At 38.3% G+C, this 16,833-nt stretch overlaps 1 protein-coding gene and 1 pseudogene across 1 annotated transcript; one reads left to right on the forward strand and one right to left on the reverse strand.

Moving 5' to 3' along the window:
• Nucleotides 1-1,301: 1,301 nt before the first annotated feature.
• pdcd10a (programmed cell death 10a) lies at nt 1,302-14,311 on the reverse strand. The gene is made up of 8 exons (XM_088345574.1): nt 13,947-14,311; nt 9,360-9,528; nt 7,419-7,472; nt 7,219-7,336; nt 6,662-6,788; nt 4,411-4,489; nt 4,237-4,319; nt 1,302-2,022 (listed from the first exon to the last, which is right to left on the reverse strand). The coding sequence occupies exons 2-8, from the start codon at nt 9,435-9,437 to the stop codon at nt 1,941-1,943; spliced, it is 621 nt and encodes a 206-aa protein (XP_088201700.1). The 5' UTR covers nt 9,438-9,528; nt 13,947-14,311; the 3' UTR covers nt 1,302-1,940.
• On the forward strand, nt 9,706-9,786 carry LOC148358745 (U2 spliceosomal RNA; annotated as a pseudogene).
• Nucleotides 14,312-16,833: the final 2,522 nt, after the last annotated feature.

Here is a 16,833-nt window from a genome sequence, read left to right on the forward strand (position 1 = left end):
TTGGAGATTTTGTCCGTAATTAATTGGAAACGTCTCAGTGGTAAAAATCAGTTAGTACGGTGTTATGCATAATAGATGGAAGACAAGGCTCTGCAGTGTCCAGCACTTCTTAGTCTGTGTGAGGGATGTAACACCCAGGGGATGTGTACTTGACTTTTTGGCAAGACCCCAATTGACAAGAAATTTCCCCAAAAAGAGAATCACACACTCTCAAGGAAAAAAAATGTTGAGCCAGTGGTCCCCAAACTATGGCCCGTGGAACCCCCAGATTTGGTCAGGTCCTCTGAACAATACCAGAGATGAGCATTTTATTTCTACATATAAAGTATGTCAAAGTCTGAGAGCACGTTTTTGTATGTAACTGGACTCAAAACCGGGTCGTGGCAGTTAGAGCGACAAACCCTTAGCAGTGGACTACAAATGATGTAGATGACATATAAAAATACATTGAGTTTTATCTAATCATCACAGTATCTCTCAAGACTCACTTTTTGCATATTCTTCAAAGGTTTTACACATCATATTGTTAGAGAGTACTGTGGAGAAGGATAGGATAAGAAAAACCCTCAGAAATTGTAAAATATATATCGTGATTCAAACAAAGTGATCAGCAAAAAATTCCATAACATATGATAATTTTCTTATAAGATGATAGAAGAAGCGTCCAAAGTTATATTGGTCACAGGTCTCTGATAAGCCTTTGACTTTATTTCTTATCCAGATCACTGTAAGATTTTCTTACTTTGACTTTATTGACTTTTTTTTACCCAGGTGATTTGTTTATTTTGTGATGTGATGTTTGTTGCAACACGATTGAAATGAAAAAATAAACTAAAGAAAATGAAAACACCAGTGATTAATGTTAAGTGTGTTGTGCATTTTACATCTTACCATGGCAATATATTTGTTACTAGAAATAGAATAGATCTAAATCTAGTGGAAGCTGGAGCTCTTGTTTCATTTCATTTCATTTGTTGGTGATAGGAATGAGTGGAGAGGTGTTGTGAAATGATAGTGGAATGTTTGGACGCGTTCTAAGGGATGGGCAGGGCACCTGTATGATGCGGCAGGGGTAAACCAGTGAAAGCTATCCTGCTGTTGAATAGAAGAGTGTGTTGTGTCAACCTGACCCGGGTGACATGGCCACTTTCTTGTGTTCCGTGTCATGTGGAGGGACGAAAGCATGACCAACTTAGGTGCCTAGGCGCCTAACTTGTTTGGGTGTTTGGGCATTTGGGTTGGCCATGGTCGAAAAAGGTTTCTGTGTGTTTTTTGCTATTTTTCCCTTTTCTATTTCGGTCACCCCTCTTGAGGGATATGACCAAGGTAGATAGATAGATAAATAGAAAGATGGATAGAAATAGAATGTCATTTATTGTCATTTTAACAAGTGAAACACAAAATTAAAAGAGCATTCGTCTCTGCTACCGTGACTAAAAATGGTGTAATAATGACATTAAAATACTGCCTTTTCACAAGTCATCTATTTTACTGGTTGTCGAGCACCCTGACAACCAAGCTGATCTTGTACCTGTTAATACTGTGCATGGCAAAACAGAAAGTTTCTCTTCCATTGACTTTTTTTCTGAAAAGAACCCACGGAGTGTCATTACTTTTTATTTCACAAATAGTGTTACTATTTATTTTGGGACTCTAGTTCTGTGAAGAATCCAGAAGGGTTTTTTGATTGTGGCTTTCTGGAAAACAATACATTTTTACATTAAGGCACTCCTGCAACCGTCACACTTTCTCTTTTATAAACTGACCCTGCCCCCTCATAAGAGAAGTGAAAAATGATGTGGCTCTCACAGGGAAAAAGTTTGGGGACCCCTGTGCTAAGCTATAAAAACAAATCAATAAAAGAGCTAAACAAAAACGTGTCATCCAACTACCTGATCCCCTCCCCAACCGTTGTCCGTCGTAGCTGTTGTCTCAGGCGTCTATGTTGCCGTCTTGAAAGCCTCCAGTATCATGTTGGTTTGGTGGGTGAGGCGGTTGGCGCTGACAAACACGTTGAGAACTCTGGAAGCGTTCGTGACAGAAGGACAAGGACACGCGTGTCTGTCATCGTGCAAAGAAACCATGGCAACAATATTGATCTAGGAAACACTTTGATCTGTCTGCAAGGGGATAATGTCAAGCTTCTGAGAAAACAAGCCAGTGTGAATACACTGGAAATGGGTCAAAGGAATTATTCAAGAAGGGCAGATTGAATAGGAAGCTGTGATCAAAAGACAAGCGTTTTACGTAGTGGCGGCAGCTCTCGTGTACATGCTGACAAGCGCAACTCTTGAATGACAAAAAAAAAACAGGACGTTTGGACTTTGCACTTACTTACAGAGCGGAGAGGACCAAACACATAGAGTACCTTTATTTTACAGACTACATGGCTCACTTAAAAACCCTAATTGGGCCAGGAGTTTGAAAGTGCCCCTTATAACATGGTGCGCCGTATATAACCACAGAATACGGTTGATAAGATTAAAAATACATACAGTAATTATGAGTATGCGTTACCACACAAGGTTTTACTGTATATTAACGTTTTTGAGCAATGATTGTGCAATGATTGATCAAATCGATAAAATCAAGTCATGTTCATGTGTATAACCCTTAATCACAAAAGGTCTTAAAGGGCTGCTTAGATCACCATTACGCCATCCCCTGATCTGCAACCTACATGAGGTCTAGGAAAAACACGGAAATCTCAGGAAATTGCAAAAACTTGTATGGAATGGGAATCCAACCAAACTAGTGGCGAGAGATTCAAGATTCTAAGTGTTTATTGTCATATGCACAGTAAAGAACCACGATTCCCTCCACATTTAAATTCTTACTTTGCTGTCCACGCAGTTGTTAGCGTAATAAATCTAAGAAACTATATACATGTATACATAAAGGAATATTACGAATATCAAAAGATATAAATATAAGATTAACCTAAGATGAGTTAAGGCAATAAGATAAAACACAGTTGAAAGTGACTCTAGTGCAACAATAGTCCAAGTATGGTCTAGTTTAAAGTGTCTGTAGTGTGCTGAACGTGTCTGTGGTGTATTGTTCGATCAGCAGCAGTCTAGGAGTCTGATAGCAGACTATTTTTACTCACGGTACCAAAAACACTGAATTACATAATGCATTCTGATAGGTTAAACAGTCCCTCCACTTCTTCACTCACAAATGTTAGATAATGGATAAGACAGAACGTCTTTCAACAAAATACTTTTTACGTACGTATACAAATTAAACAAAGGGGATGTGGTCCCGTAGGAGAAAAAGAGGAAAGACTATCAGAATGCACTATGCAAAACAATGTTGCTTGGTACTGCAAGCAAAAATATTGTGATGATGAGATAAGCATTGATGCAAGCATGTTGAACATAAGGCCTGCGGGCAAGATCCGGCTTGTTGGGTGATTTAATCTGACCTGCCATAAATTTAGGAGTCTTTAGGTGGTCATTTATATCAAAATGTATGATTTTTTTCTTTTAATAAATTCAAACTAAATTCTATCTCCGGTCACTAGGGGGAAGTGGAGTTTGTATAGCGTGGCAAGTTGTTTCAGGTGTAAAACTGCCTTCATTAAACTTTTAGAATAAACCAGTTAGCACATTCAATGCCAAGAATGACAATATTTTTCCCCTTTGTTTGTGATTAAATGCATTGTGTTCAGATAAGATCCGTTGTCATCCTTGATTATAACATGTAGGTTAGGTTGCTAATGTAGGCTCAATTGAAAGCATAAGTGAGAAACAGAGCTAAATATTTGGAGTTCACATTCTTTTACTGATCAGGCTCACCTGAGAAGAGTCTGGATCCCGCCCCAGATATAAACGGAGTTTGACATTCCTGCTATAATGCCTTTTTGTATGTCATCCATACTTCTGTCGATCTAGTGGTTAAGTGTCAGTTCTTTCACGGCCACTACTTGGGTTAAACTGCCATGCGATGTTTTGCAATTACGGTCAGAGCCACTTGTCGATTGATCATTTGTTGCAACATTGCAGTAATATTTACCACGAGTGTAACAAAACCCCTATGGTTATTCATGCGTAACTCCTACTGTACTCAAAATTGAATGTGCCTTATAGTCTGGTGTGCCTTATGTAATAATTAAAACATGACAAGACTGTTTTTTGGGGGTGTGCCTTATAATCCAGGGCATCTTATAGTGCAGAAAATACGGTAATTGTTAAAAATCCTAACAGGGCAAAAAGACATGATGGAGTATCTTACTTTCCATCTTTGAAGAAGGTTTTGAGAGCGTCGCTGAAACTCTTGGAGTATTTCACAAAGTCTTTCTTCTGCTGCTCCAGCGCCTAACACACGCACAACCTTTTCAGCTTGGCTTGTTTCAAAGGAGGCGTCTGGGGGGAAAAGCATTTTCCTCATCATTTTATCTCTACTTACCTGTCTGTTTTGATACTGGTACCTCCTGACGATGGCATTAACGATGTCTAGCAACTCTTTTATGGCGCTGGCGATGTCTCTAGAGGAAACACAAACACCCGCATGTAAAGGAGCGATAACAATACATTTAAAAATCTCTTTGTTCTACAGCCAAAAATTACTCTTCTCTTATCCAGATCACTGTTTGCTTTTCTTGTCTTGCACCCACCCTACATACATTTTAATAGATCTAAAACTATGACTTTAAACATTTTAAATAAGTATGGGGTTTTTTTTTGGTGTATATATATTTTTTTATATATATATATATATATATATATATATATTTCTTTTTGTATGGATGTATTGTATGAACATTTATTCTTCTTTTCTATTAATAGTATTTTTTCTTCTCTGTTGTTCCTTCTGTTATTTATGAGTGTGTCAAGTGTATATATTTTGTGTTGATGTAAGATGGTGGAATCAAACCTCTGTCAAGATAAGTGTGAGAAATAAAAAGTTTAAAAAAAAAATTAAAAACATTTTAAATAAGTATTCAATTCAAATGTATGTTATTGGTAAGTCCCTCACTAGGAACGATTCACTGAGATTGAAAAATTGGATCAAAAAAAGCAACAAAGAACAAAAGAGAAAAGTCAAGAGTAATAATTACTTCAAACATATTAGGAACTAAATGTATGCATCTAACGCCTGCATGCAAAGTCAAACATCAAACTCCACAGTAGTTTTACTCCTACATAAAATGTCTGCGAGGGTAAGTGATGATGCTGTATGAGAAAGGCCCTCTGGATACAATGCTTTAAGAATATTTAAACAATTTAGCTGCAATGAGCTGATTTGCATAAAAAAAGACACTTGCAAAAAAAAAAAGAAATAGAGTGAATTCTGCAAAGTCACTGCGAGTTTTTAAACTGTGTGAAAGGACAAATGTATAAATCTCCTACATAAAAGGAGAACTAGATCAAAAAAGGCTCCTAGGTGAAATAAAAATAATATTTAACAGGATCAAGGAAGCCTTCTATTTGTTCAAATGTACCGTACCATGAAAAAAAAGAAAGTTATTCCATGAAGTAGCTCAAAACAATTTAAACAATTACTGGATTCTCATCCAAATGTTAAAAAATTTTGGCAAGTTTATCAAAAATGTGAAACCGGACATGCAACAAAATTCAATGTATTCATGTTTTGATTGTCAGAGGCACCGCAACAAAAGGTGGCGCCACTTTAATTTGTCGTGAGAATGTGTCACTTCCTGCACCATTAGTATATTATTCCATGTACCTAGACTAAAGCTTGTACCAGACTTACCGCTGCTGTTTCTAATAATTTCTGGGCCACTTATTAGGGTTTTTTTGTCTTTAAAATAATTGAGTAAATGTTGAATTGAATTGTATTTTTTGTCATTGATAAACACTTTGGAACATTGTGGATCAAGGACTTTAGAGAAAACAGGATAAAATACTGTCAGGATAAATAGGCAAAAATATTTATAAAGTAGTTAGAAACCGGCCTAAGTCAATACGAATAGTACACCATCACGGTAGTGCAATGAAAAGTAGTGCAATAAAATGTAGCAGTAACAAAAAAAACTCCCAGATAAAGGGAAACATATAGTTTTTTAAAGCTTAAAATGTAAAATAATTTCTGGTGGAAACGTGTGAAGTATATCCAGTGTTTGAGCAGGCTTGTCTCCATTTTGGCTAACTTATACATTGTTTGTGCAGTCTTTTCTCACCTAAAATAAGGCAACTATGAGCAAATTTTGGCACCAATGTCCTACATTTGGGTGCATAACATTTCACTTATGTTGAAAAGCTTGTTTACAAGACAAAAAACAAAATAATTCACATTTGTGCGCAAATTTCACAAGTATAAAGCGTGTGCTCCCACAATATACACGTGCACTTTGGCAATGTCATTTTGCATTAGTAAGCCTTTTGCAGTATTTTCATAGTGACATTAAAAGATGAAATTAAAATGTTGCAGGGCTTGAAATGTTGAAACGCTTCAAAAGCATAATTTGTGATTACATTTATATTAGTTTACAGTAACTAATATCGAAGTAAGTGCTCACCCTTGTCTTGCCATTAATACCAGGTCTGTGTTTCAACCCCTAACAAATACAGTGCCTGCATTTACTGCCCTTTAAATTCCCATTTAAAAAGGACACGAAACATTTGTACCTGGTTATAAAACCTTTACAGGTCATCACACAGACACACATGCGCACGGAACCATTTATCTGTCTCACTTGATGGTCTGCAGGAAGCCCACTCTGTCATTGATCTCATCGGGTATGGTACTGAGGATGTGTTTCAGAGCGTGGGCTCTCTCGTTCAGCTCTTGGAACCCTGGTTCCTGCCTCTCGATTCGGAACTCTGACAAAACAGATTGGGACAAGAAAAAAATGAAGCTCTGACAAAACAGATAGTAATTCAAAAGTAAGGAGTTACCTTGAATGATGGTAGCACATGACTACCCTTAAGAGTAATAATATGGATTTAAATGGGTATATAATAGTAAATACAGTAAACAGTACCCAAAAGAGACTAATGAGTGGAGATTTTATTTTAAATGTGTTTAAAACTGATGTTAAGTGTACGTGAATGTATTCATTGCTATTAAGAATCCCTGTGCCTCGCACTTGAGACTGTAATTCAGGTAGAGAAGATTGTTGATCTGTGGAGAAACAGCGCCCCCAAGCGGACAATGTGGGTACGAATCTATGCAACTGCAGCAGGCATAAACCAAGCTGTGCAAAAAAACTCTCTTGATATCAGTGTTAGTGATGCGCGCACCTTAGCTTACCTTTCACATCGGCGGCGGCCATGCGAAGCAGACACTCGTTATAATTGATTTTCAGGTTCTTTTTTTCAAGTAATTTCAGTACAAATCCCTCAGTCACGCCTGGGTTCTCAACCTCTGCCTTAAAATGGTGATAGAAAGGAGCGTTTATGTCAATCAATTTCATCAAAAGTGAACGTCCTCGCATTTCTTTTTCAAATTACCTTCACAAAAGCTGTGCGCAGTGTCTGTGTTGCTGACAGGTTGACTTCCTCCAACTGCAATTCATCACAAAAACGCACATTCGTCTTAGCTATTTATAGCTAAAATGCAATTCTTCAATAAAAACAATACATGTTATAAAAAGGTGAAACTCTTTCTAGAGTTATTACTAGGCACTGCACTCGTTCAGAAAGTAAAACGAATACCATTATTGGGTATGATATGTATATGCCTAAAATGTGTTGATATCTGTTAGGCTGAGGTTGACCAGCTTTTAATTACTGGAAAATTAATACGGCAAGTTGCTAGGGGTTGTGGGGGCTATTAAGTTCCCCTACATCAAGATATTCACAAAAGAAATCACTGCACAACAGCAAGATGATAAATAACAATTGATTACTTCTGACCTAACAACCCTCTGGTGACATAGCAATAAAAATCAGCAGGGAAAAATCTAAAAATGTAAATGAAAACTACCATGCAAAACAAAAGCAATGGATCAACATCGAGAGTGATTGACCATTTTTTCAAAGCCGTATGTCCTTTGATGAACCTAAATGTGTAAACTTTGTGTTCTGTCTGGTGAGTCTACCTCTTAAATTGTTACTTTAAATAAAATCCCTGAAGATAGAGGTTTTGGGGAAACACATTTGCAGGTAAGCAGATCAATTGAATATTGAAAACTTTTGGAAAGTTTTCTTATTCATCAACTAATTGATAAAGTAATGGAGGGATTATTATGAAAACAACTGCTTATAATAAGGTAATTATAAAAGGTTCAAATCCTCTTGCACTCAATGGCTACAAAAGCGACACTATCACTTTTTAACAAGATACAGTGATACCTCTGCTTACAAATGTCTCTACATACGTTTCAGGTTACAAAGTACTGGAATGTGAAACTATTTCGTCTAGTTACAAAGGCCTTTCAGATTACAAAGTCAAAGATGCAGTACAGTATGCACTGCTATTAGGCGCTCCCAGAGTTTCCCAAACGTAAACAAACTGGCTGCATGTATCCTAGCAAGTTCTTGGTGTCACTGTCACAGTTCATAGTTCAGAGATGACAAAGATAGCAGGGACGAGGACATCCCCATTATTCAATCAGCCCAAATTAAAGACATTCTAGCAAAATTCCATGAAATCTCGGAATTTGTGGAAAGGAATCAACCTGAAATAGTGTTAACAAATTGGACTATTGCTACGTCTGCCTCACACATTTACGACAGATTGTTAAGAGCGAGCAAAAGCCAACGTCATTGGATCAGTTTTTAAGAAATGCGGGGCCAAAAGGTAAATTAATATTTTTAATGTTTCATTTAGTCTTTGTTTTTTTTTACATGATGTACCTCTCATTTTACGTTTATTTTAACATGTATTTGTTTAATGTTCCGATGCTTTTCATGATTTATTTAAAATATAGCGCTTTTACATTCAGAAGACGTCTTTACTTGCGAAGTTTTCAGGTTATGAAACTGCTCCCAGAACGAATTAAATTTGAAGTAGAGGTACCACTGTAAAAATTATTCCAAGAGCTGAATCAAAACACCACATGTACTAACAATAGAACATATTTTTAATACATGCTTACTTTGAACCCTCATCTGAGAATTACCTTTGCAAATTGGGACTTCAAAATATCTTGCCGGTTTACATGATAGTCTCTAAATCATAAAAAGTAATGCCTCTCTAAGCTCTTGAGTCTCATTAAACATCAGATGGGCAGACATCTACGGAGCCTTTAAATCTCTTTTTAAAACACTCGGAATTTTCAATAATGCAGTAGGATATTAAGGTCTTAGGCAGTTTTTTAACGACTGGAGTAGAGGTTCCACTCTCTGACATTATTTCATTATTTCACATTATTACTTTCTATTCTTTTTTTTAGCCTTTTGCAGAAGAACATGTTTATGGGTGAAGTTGGATTTCATGTGGCACCAAACCTGGTCAAAGACAGGGTACATCACGGTGTACAGAGCCATGACAGATGATGTGCTGGCTTCTTTCCTGAAGTCCTCCATGGTCGTGGCCGACCAATTAATGGACCTTTGGGTATGTTGTTGTCCACAAATGCCACTTTCACTGTACTCAATACTTTACACAACTAGACACCTTAAATAAAAGAGCAAAGTGAGATTAGATAAATTCTTTGTGTCAATGAGTCATATAGACTTGCAATAAAAAATGAAGTCATGTTTATTTGTATAGCCCTTAATCACAGTGATCGTATATTTCTGTATTATCTATGAAGCCGGCTGTGATGTTTTAACTTTGTACTCTGTATGAGGCTGCAATCTGGAGATGGAATAAGAGCTTGCTCTGTCCACTCCACGCATCGGCCCGGTATTGCAGTACCTCCGGGAACGGTGCATTCGCAATGATCGCAGCAAGGCTTTAAGGCTAGGACCTTAGCTTGGCCTTTTGGCTGAGAGTAAGAGTCCCGGCTCCTAGGCTTTGCAGCGTATTATGAACTGACCGATAACAGATAATGGATAATGAATAAAGAAGACAGAACAATAACCCTTAAAAAATCCCCCCCCCCCGCCCTTGATCACAGGAAATCTCAAGACTACAGACTATTATTGCACCATCCCCTGATATCAGTTTTCATTGCTATGCTGATGACACTCAACAGTATCTTCCAATGTAGGGAATCTGTAACACTAAGTTGTGGAAATTCGGAGGCCTGCTTCCCCGGGATAAAAAGATGGATGTGCCTTAACTTCTTGCGCCCCAACCCTGAAAATACTGAAATAGTAATGATTGGTCTAACTAAATGTCTCGACTTGTTCTCTAACAGTGCTCTGAACATTGACATTGATTTTTACCCAGAGTGACTCGGTCAAAAATGTAGTTACACGTTAAGCATAGTACTAGAAGATATTTTTTTCCAATATTGCAATAATACGCCCAATGCTGTCCCAGGCTGATGTTGAGATTATGAATCATGCGTTTGTTACCTCCCGTTTCGATTACTGTAATGTGCTACTCTCCGGTCTCCCGAAGTCTAGCATCAAGTCAAGTCAAGTCATTTTTATTTGTATAGCCCTAAATCACAAGCGTCCACGGAGGAAAAAAGCGTGTGGATAAGAGAGTACTCGGTTGGTTTGGACACATGGAGAGGATGGATGAGGAGCGAATGTTGAAGAGGATCTACAGACAGAAGTAAATGGAAGGAGACCAAGAGGAAGGCCGCGATTGACGTGGATGGATGGTGTTACGAGTGCACTGCAGGAAAGAAGTCTTAATCTAGTGGAAGCTTGAGCTCTTGTTGGTGATAGGAATGAGTGGAGAGGTGTTGTGAAAGGATAGTGGGATGTTTGGACGCATTTTAAGGGATGGACAGGGCACCTGTATAATGCGGCAGGGGTAAACCAGTGAAAGCTGTCGGGCCCTGCTGTTGAACAGAAGAGTGTGTTGTGTCACCCTGACCCGAGTGACACGGCTGCTTTCTTGAGTCCCTTTTCATCTGGAGGGACGAAAACATGACCAACTTGGGTGCCGAGGTGCTTAACTCGTTTGGGTGTTTGGGCATTTGAGTTGGCCATGGTCCAAAGATTTTTGTGTGTACTATTTTTTCTCTTTTTTTATTTTCTTTGTTATGAGTGAGTTGTCCGTCTTTGTGTGCCCTGCGACTGGCTGGCAACCGGTTCAAAGTGTCCCCTGCCCACGTCCCGAGGACAGCTGAGATGGGCTCCAGCACCCCCGCGACCCAACTGAGGATAAGCGGTGCAGATAATGGATGGATGGATGTTACAATAGCATATCTGTCAACCTGTACGGTTTTGCCGTACAAAGTACATTTTCTATGCATTTTAAGACGAGTACGACGTACAAGGAGATTGTATGGAAAAACGCAAATTTGTCAATCGCATGCTTCTGCCGCCTGGGGATTTCCCATCATGCATCATTCCGAAAAAAAAAACCATGGTGTACAATTATTTTGTATTTTGTACGGGAAAAAAAGACAGTTTATACGGGCATGGAGCCGTGGAGGTTGACAGGTATGCAATAGCACAATGAAAATAAGTGCAGTATATTGTTATATTGTGCAAGTACAAGTACAGAATATTAAAAAAAAAAACATAATTCACAAGGTATATATATAAATATATATAATGTTTTTACTATTGGACACCTGCAGTGTATTTTGCTTGGATGCCATAGTTGTCAGTTATTTTGATCATTATTGATGTTATTTTGGCTCAGTGTTGTTTAATATTTTAACTATTATTGAGAGCTTGTGCAGCGTTTACGTCATTCTCACTTTTATCGAAACATGTTGCTGTTCTTTGATACCCACACCCTTTAGGGTTGATTTGCTTTTAGTAATTTGGGAGAGACTACAGACTACTCTTACAACATCCCTTGAGATAAAACCTACACGGGGGCAGGGAAAAACTCAAAAACCTCAACATCAAGAGCCTGCAGCTGGTACAAAGCGCTGCTTGCGCACTACAGTATATCAACTAACAGAAGCATATAAATGGACAGTTCCTGCGAGACCAATCCATTTTTCCAGCCGGTTTAGTAAGATATTATGGACCACAGTGTCAAAGGCAGAAATTAGTTCCAGCAGCAGCAACAGTCTGTTTAAAATAAAAAAGGGCTCAGGGGTGAACGTTCAAAACAGGTTGTATTTTCAACATCTTGTGGGGTTTTGTATGGTCCTCTCCTGTTCTCTTTGCAAGCTTAAAACCACATTGATGTCTTCTATCCTTATTTTAGAAGTTGAAGACTAAACTATAAAATTGTCACTAGTCTTTGACAGTGAAACTTCCTGCAAGTGAGTACAGTGGAACTACTTTTGCGGGTTCAGAGCTTCGCGGGTCTAAAAAATATACCTTACCTTCTCAATAAAAGCATTTATTGACTTGAGCAAGCGCGAGCTTATGTCAACTGAGGACATGGTGTGGACAATCTTATTGTGAAGGGGAGGGGGAGGCCCTGACACAATGCTTAGTCATGGTGAGTTACTGCTTCCCCCCCCCTTTCAACTCCTCCCACCTCACCCCCTTCTTATGTGGCGCCGTTTATCATGGAGGAACTCGGCGACGCTACGTCAGTATATTCTCTTCTGTCACATTTCATCTCAAGTTTGACTTTATTATACCAAAAGCGAGCGGTTGCTTGTACTACCTAAACACGGCTAATTGTGTGTGGTTTCGTGTATTTGTTGTAAAAGCTGTTCGATGCCGCTAGCTAAAGTATGTTGTTATTGTCAGAAGTTAGCTCTTTCACTTTCATTAAAATGAACACAGACCATTTTTTTAACTGTTTCCCAAAACGCTTCACAAGCACTCATCAAAAAAAATCACATTTTCACTGTTTTTATAATCAATATGTAACCGGTAGTGTTAACAAGCGAAATAAGCTGCGATGGCTGCATGTGGTTGAGAGCGGTTATTACAATCATACTGAATGGTTCGTAGTGGTTTCGCCGCAGTCCTATTCCATGTAAATTAATTATGTAAGACATGGCTACACTTGTGGGTCATGTTTTGGTACATTCAGTTCCGGTGTGAAGAGTTCTGGATGAGTCACCCAATAACTCCTTGCCATCATGCCAGCGATCACTTCGGTTTAATGGCAGAGGGGTATACTGTATACGTCTTTTTAAGCATTTTTGAAGGGGCGCCGCTACTTCGCTCATTTTCAGTTTTCGCGGGTGGTGTCGGTCCCCATTAACCGCGATAACAGAGGGATTACTGTATTATGATCTCTTACTGGCTGATGTTTGGGGGGCGGGACAATTCTTATCTATGGGAAGAAAAATATTATGTAAAAGAAATAAAGGATACACAAATAAGTAATCCTTGAAGTGCAACCATTCTCGGACAAAATTACATGTTATGAACTTGAGTTCTCAGTTGCCCACATTGGTTGGTTGGTTGGTTGGTTCCCTCAACTATCAGGGTCATAGGGACACAATTTCCTGTGGTGTGTCTTGGGCAAGTGTAGTCCGATGACGCCCATCCCTCTCCAGACCAACTTATGTTTCCATTAGGAACATTTTATCATGTGGGTTGTTTGATTAGTGTAAAGACACGACATTTAATTAAAAAAAGAGCACGATATAGACGTCTCAGTGCCCGCCGATCAAAAGTACATAGCCTGTAACGTATTGCTTGGGTGTGGTTTCGGTGAAGACACACTAAAAGAGACACGTTTTTTTAATAAATAAATAATCAAAATAAATGGTCAGTTATCCAGTATGGACAAAAATACAAGTTGAGATAGTTTGTTGGTGTGGTAGAACCAGTTTTTATGTGGCTGCCCATCCTGAAAAGTTCAGTACGTAATTATAGTATATCACGCGTGCTTGTAGAAAATCAGAGAAAAGTATGAAAAAGACGGTTGAAAACAACATTTTGTCCGCTGTCAAAAGGTTAGCAGTTTAGCAGGTGACACAAAGTATTCGGTGTACGAAGTGTTTACGTGCCACCAACAAATTAAACACCAATTTGACAGGAATGTAAACTATAATTCCTGACCAGAGCCAGAAAAAGTATAAAATAATTGTATCACACCTCTTTGCAGACTTCAGTGTTGGGAAGTTTGTTGCTTGGGAAATCTTTAGCGCTGGAGAGGGCGATGTTGTACTGCGTCGAAAATGCGACTGGTTGTAGTTCACTTGGTGGGTCCCTTTGCTTGCTGATAATGAAATGTAACCGAAAATGGACTACAAGTCCCAACGGTGGCTATAGCCGGAAACGCTAACACCGCCGAGTGTTAATCGTGTAATCGACCACAAGAACATAAAACACCACATTATTGCGTAGTATGGAAGAAAAAAGGAATGGTTTACAGAATAGTTTACTCTTTATCTGTTTAGGAGGGATCTGGTGGTCGAGTTGCTAGGTCAAGATAGTTCTTTCTCCGTCCAACTGTTGCTTAGCCACATAGCTCCCCCTTCAGTCACGTTCGCAATCTGCTTCATAGGCGTAACTTGTTTTTTTTTTTTTGGGTGGGGGGTCTGAAGCACCCCCAAATTCAGCCCAATCACCTCCAAAAAACTATAGCATTCTTAAACTCTTTTTTCTTACTAAGGGACAGGAAAATGAAAAAAACCGCTTGATTAAAAAAAGGCAAAACAATAACCAGGGTTGGGTAGGGTTACTTTAACTGGATTACTTTCAATTACTTTTGGATTACTCCAATACCAAATATGCTAATAAAAGACAAAGAAACTAAATATGAATAAAATTACTAAAATTGTGCAGGCTTGGAGAGTAACGGAATACATTGAACGGCAAAAATGATGTTGGCAAGCTGTTTGGATTTATTCTCATTTTGTTTCTGTCGCATTTTATGTTAGTTTTGCCAGAGATCAAACAGATCAAAGCCAGGAGAGAAAGCTTACCACGTGTTGTGAGTCATAATTTTATTCATATTTAGTTTCTTTTGTCTTTTACTAGCATATTTGGTATTGGAGTAATCCAAAAGTAATTGAAAGTAATCAAGTTAAAGTAACCCTACCCAACCCTGACAATAACAACGCAGTCTTGTAAGTACTCCACTACCTTTAAATGGTTCACTCCATTTGACTTCACAGTCTGTCTTGTGAATTGAGACTATTTGTTAATTTTGGTCTGGTTACCGCGCGAACGCGGTCTTTTCCATCCATTATCTGCATCACTTATCCTCAGTATAGGGTTGCGGAAGCCCATCTCAGCTGTCCTCAGGCAAAGGGCAGGGGACACCTTGAACTGGTTACCAGCCAGTCACACAGTGACAGACAAGTCACTCGCTCATTCACACCCAGGGACAATTTGGACCGGCCAATGAACCTGACGTTCATGTTTTTGGAACGTGGGAGGAAACTGGAGTGCCCGGAAGAAACCCACGCAGGCACGAGGAGAACATGCAAACTCCACACTGGAATCTTTGATCCCATGACATCAAAACTGTGCTGCGGACACACTAACAAATCATCCGCCATGCTTCCCCGCAATCTTTTCATTTGACAAATAAATAAATAGGTAAATAAATTTACCCCCCCCCAAAAAATCCTAATCCAACACGAAAAGGAGATCTCATACTGAGCAAAAAACAGCAACACATTGCTCAATTAATTTCATTTTCTTCCAATGTGGCAAAACTGTCTTATCCTCCCCGTTTTTTTACATTTCCCGTACAAAGTAATTATAAGTGTTTGTTTAACAAAATTACACTCTTTTGTATACGTTATCATGATAATAATTTGGCCGAATTTACGGATGGGTCTTATTGCTTACAAAATGGCAAAATTTTGTCACCCTTTGTATTATATTTGTTCTATTTCTGTTCTATTTTTTTTTCTTTTCAGAATGAAAGCACAATAATAGGGTTTTAGGTCTGTTTTTGGAACTCAATTGATTGTTTAGTTTAGTAGTATTACGGTAGTTGTATATTTTTAGTGTTTTCACCCAGAGCGACTTAGTCAAAAATTTAGGTGTCATATTTGACCCCGATCTGTCCTTTCAAACACACGTTAAGAATATTACTAGAACAGGTTTTTCCTATCTTCGCAACATAGCTAAAATTCGCCCTATGCTGTCTCAGTCGGACGCGGAGATTATAATTGTCACAATGCATATTACCGAATTTTATTGCAATATGTATTCTGTGTAGCACTATCTAGATACTCTATAGAACACGCTATAGTGGGTATTAGCACGTCACATTGAGTATTTGTATATTGTATTCTTTTTGCTTTATTATTGTATTGTTTCTCAGCACAGGGGTGCTGCTGGAAATTTGAATTTCCCTGCGTGGATGAATAAAGAATCTATCTATCTATCTATCTATCTATCTATCTATCTATCTATCTATCTATCTATCTATCTATCTATCTATCTATCTATCTATCTATCTATCTATCTATCTATCTATCTATCTATCTATCTATCTATCTATCTATCTATCTATCTATCTATCTATCTATCTATCTATCTATCTATCTATCTATCTATCTATCTATCTATCTATCTATCTATCTATCTATCTATCTATCTATCTATCTATCTATCTATCTATCTATCTATCTATCTATCTATCTATCTATCTATCTATCTATCTATCTATCTAATTCACTTGTTACCTCCCGTCTCGATTACTGTAATGCACTACTCTCCAGTCTCTTGATATCCAAAATCAAGAGCCTTCAGCTGGTACAAAATGCTGCAGCGAGTCTTTTAACTAAGGCAAGAAAGTTTGATCACATACCCTGATTTTAGGTAACCTGCATTGGCTCCCTGTTAGCTTAAGATGTGATTTGCAATATGTATTCTGTGTAGCACTATTTAGTTACTCTATATAACACGCTACAGTGGGCATTTGCACGTCACACTGGGTATTTGTATATTGTATTCTTTTGGCTTTATTATTGTACTGTTCTCAGCTCAGGGATGCTGCTGGAAATGTGAATTTCCCTTA

The sequence above is a fragment of the Urocampus carinirostris genome, chromosome 10 (genome assembly GCF_059441175.1).
Source record: "Urocampus carinirostris isolate Australia breed hairy pipefish chromosome 10, RoL_Ucar_1.0, whole genome shotgun sequence".
NCBI lineage: Eukaryota > Metazoa > Chordata > Actinopteri > Syngnathiformes > Syngnathidae > Urocampus > Urocampus carinirostris.

What these genes read in the sequence shown, in the direction of transcription:
- pdcd10a (XM_088345574.1), bottom strand. Translation starts at nt 9,437, where the DNA reads ATGGAGGACTTCAGGAAAGAAGCCAGCACATCATCTGTCATGGCTCTG. An exon ending in GGCTTCCTGCAGACCATCAA is followed by an intron (nt 4,490 to 6,661) that starts GTGAGACAGATA and finishes TGTTTCCTCTAG; the next exon opens with AGACATCGCCAGCGCCATAA. An exon ending in ACCAGTATCAAAACAGACAG is followed by an intron (nt 4,320 to 4,410) that starts GTAAGTAGAGAT and finishes TGCGTGTGTTAG; the next exon opens with GCGCTGGAGCAGCAGAAGAA.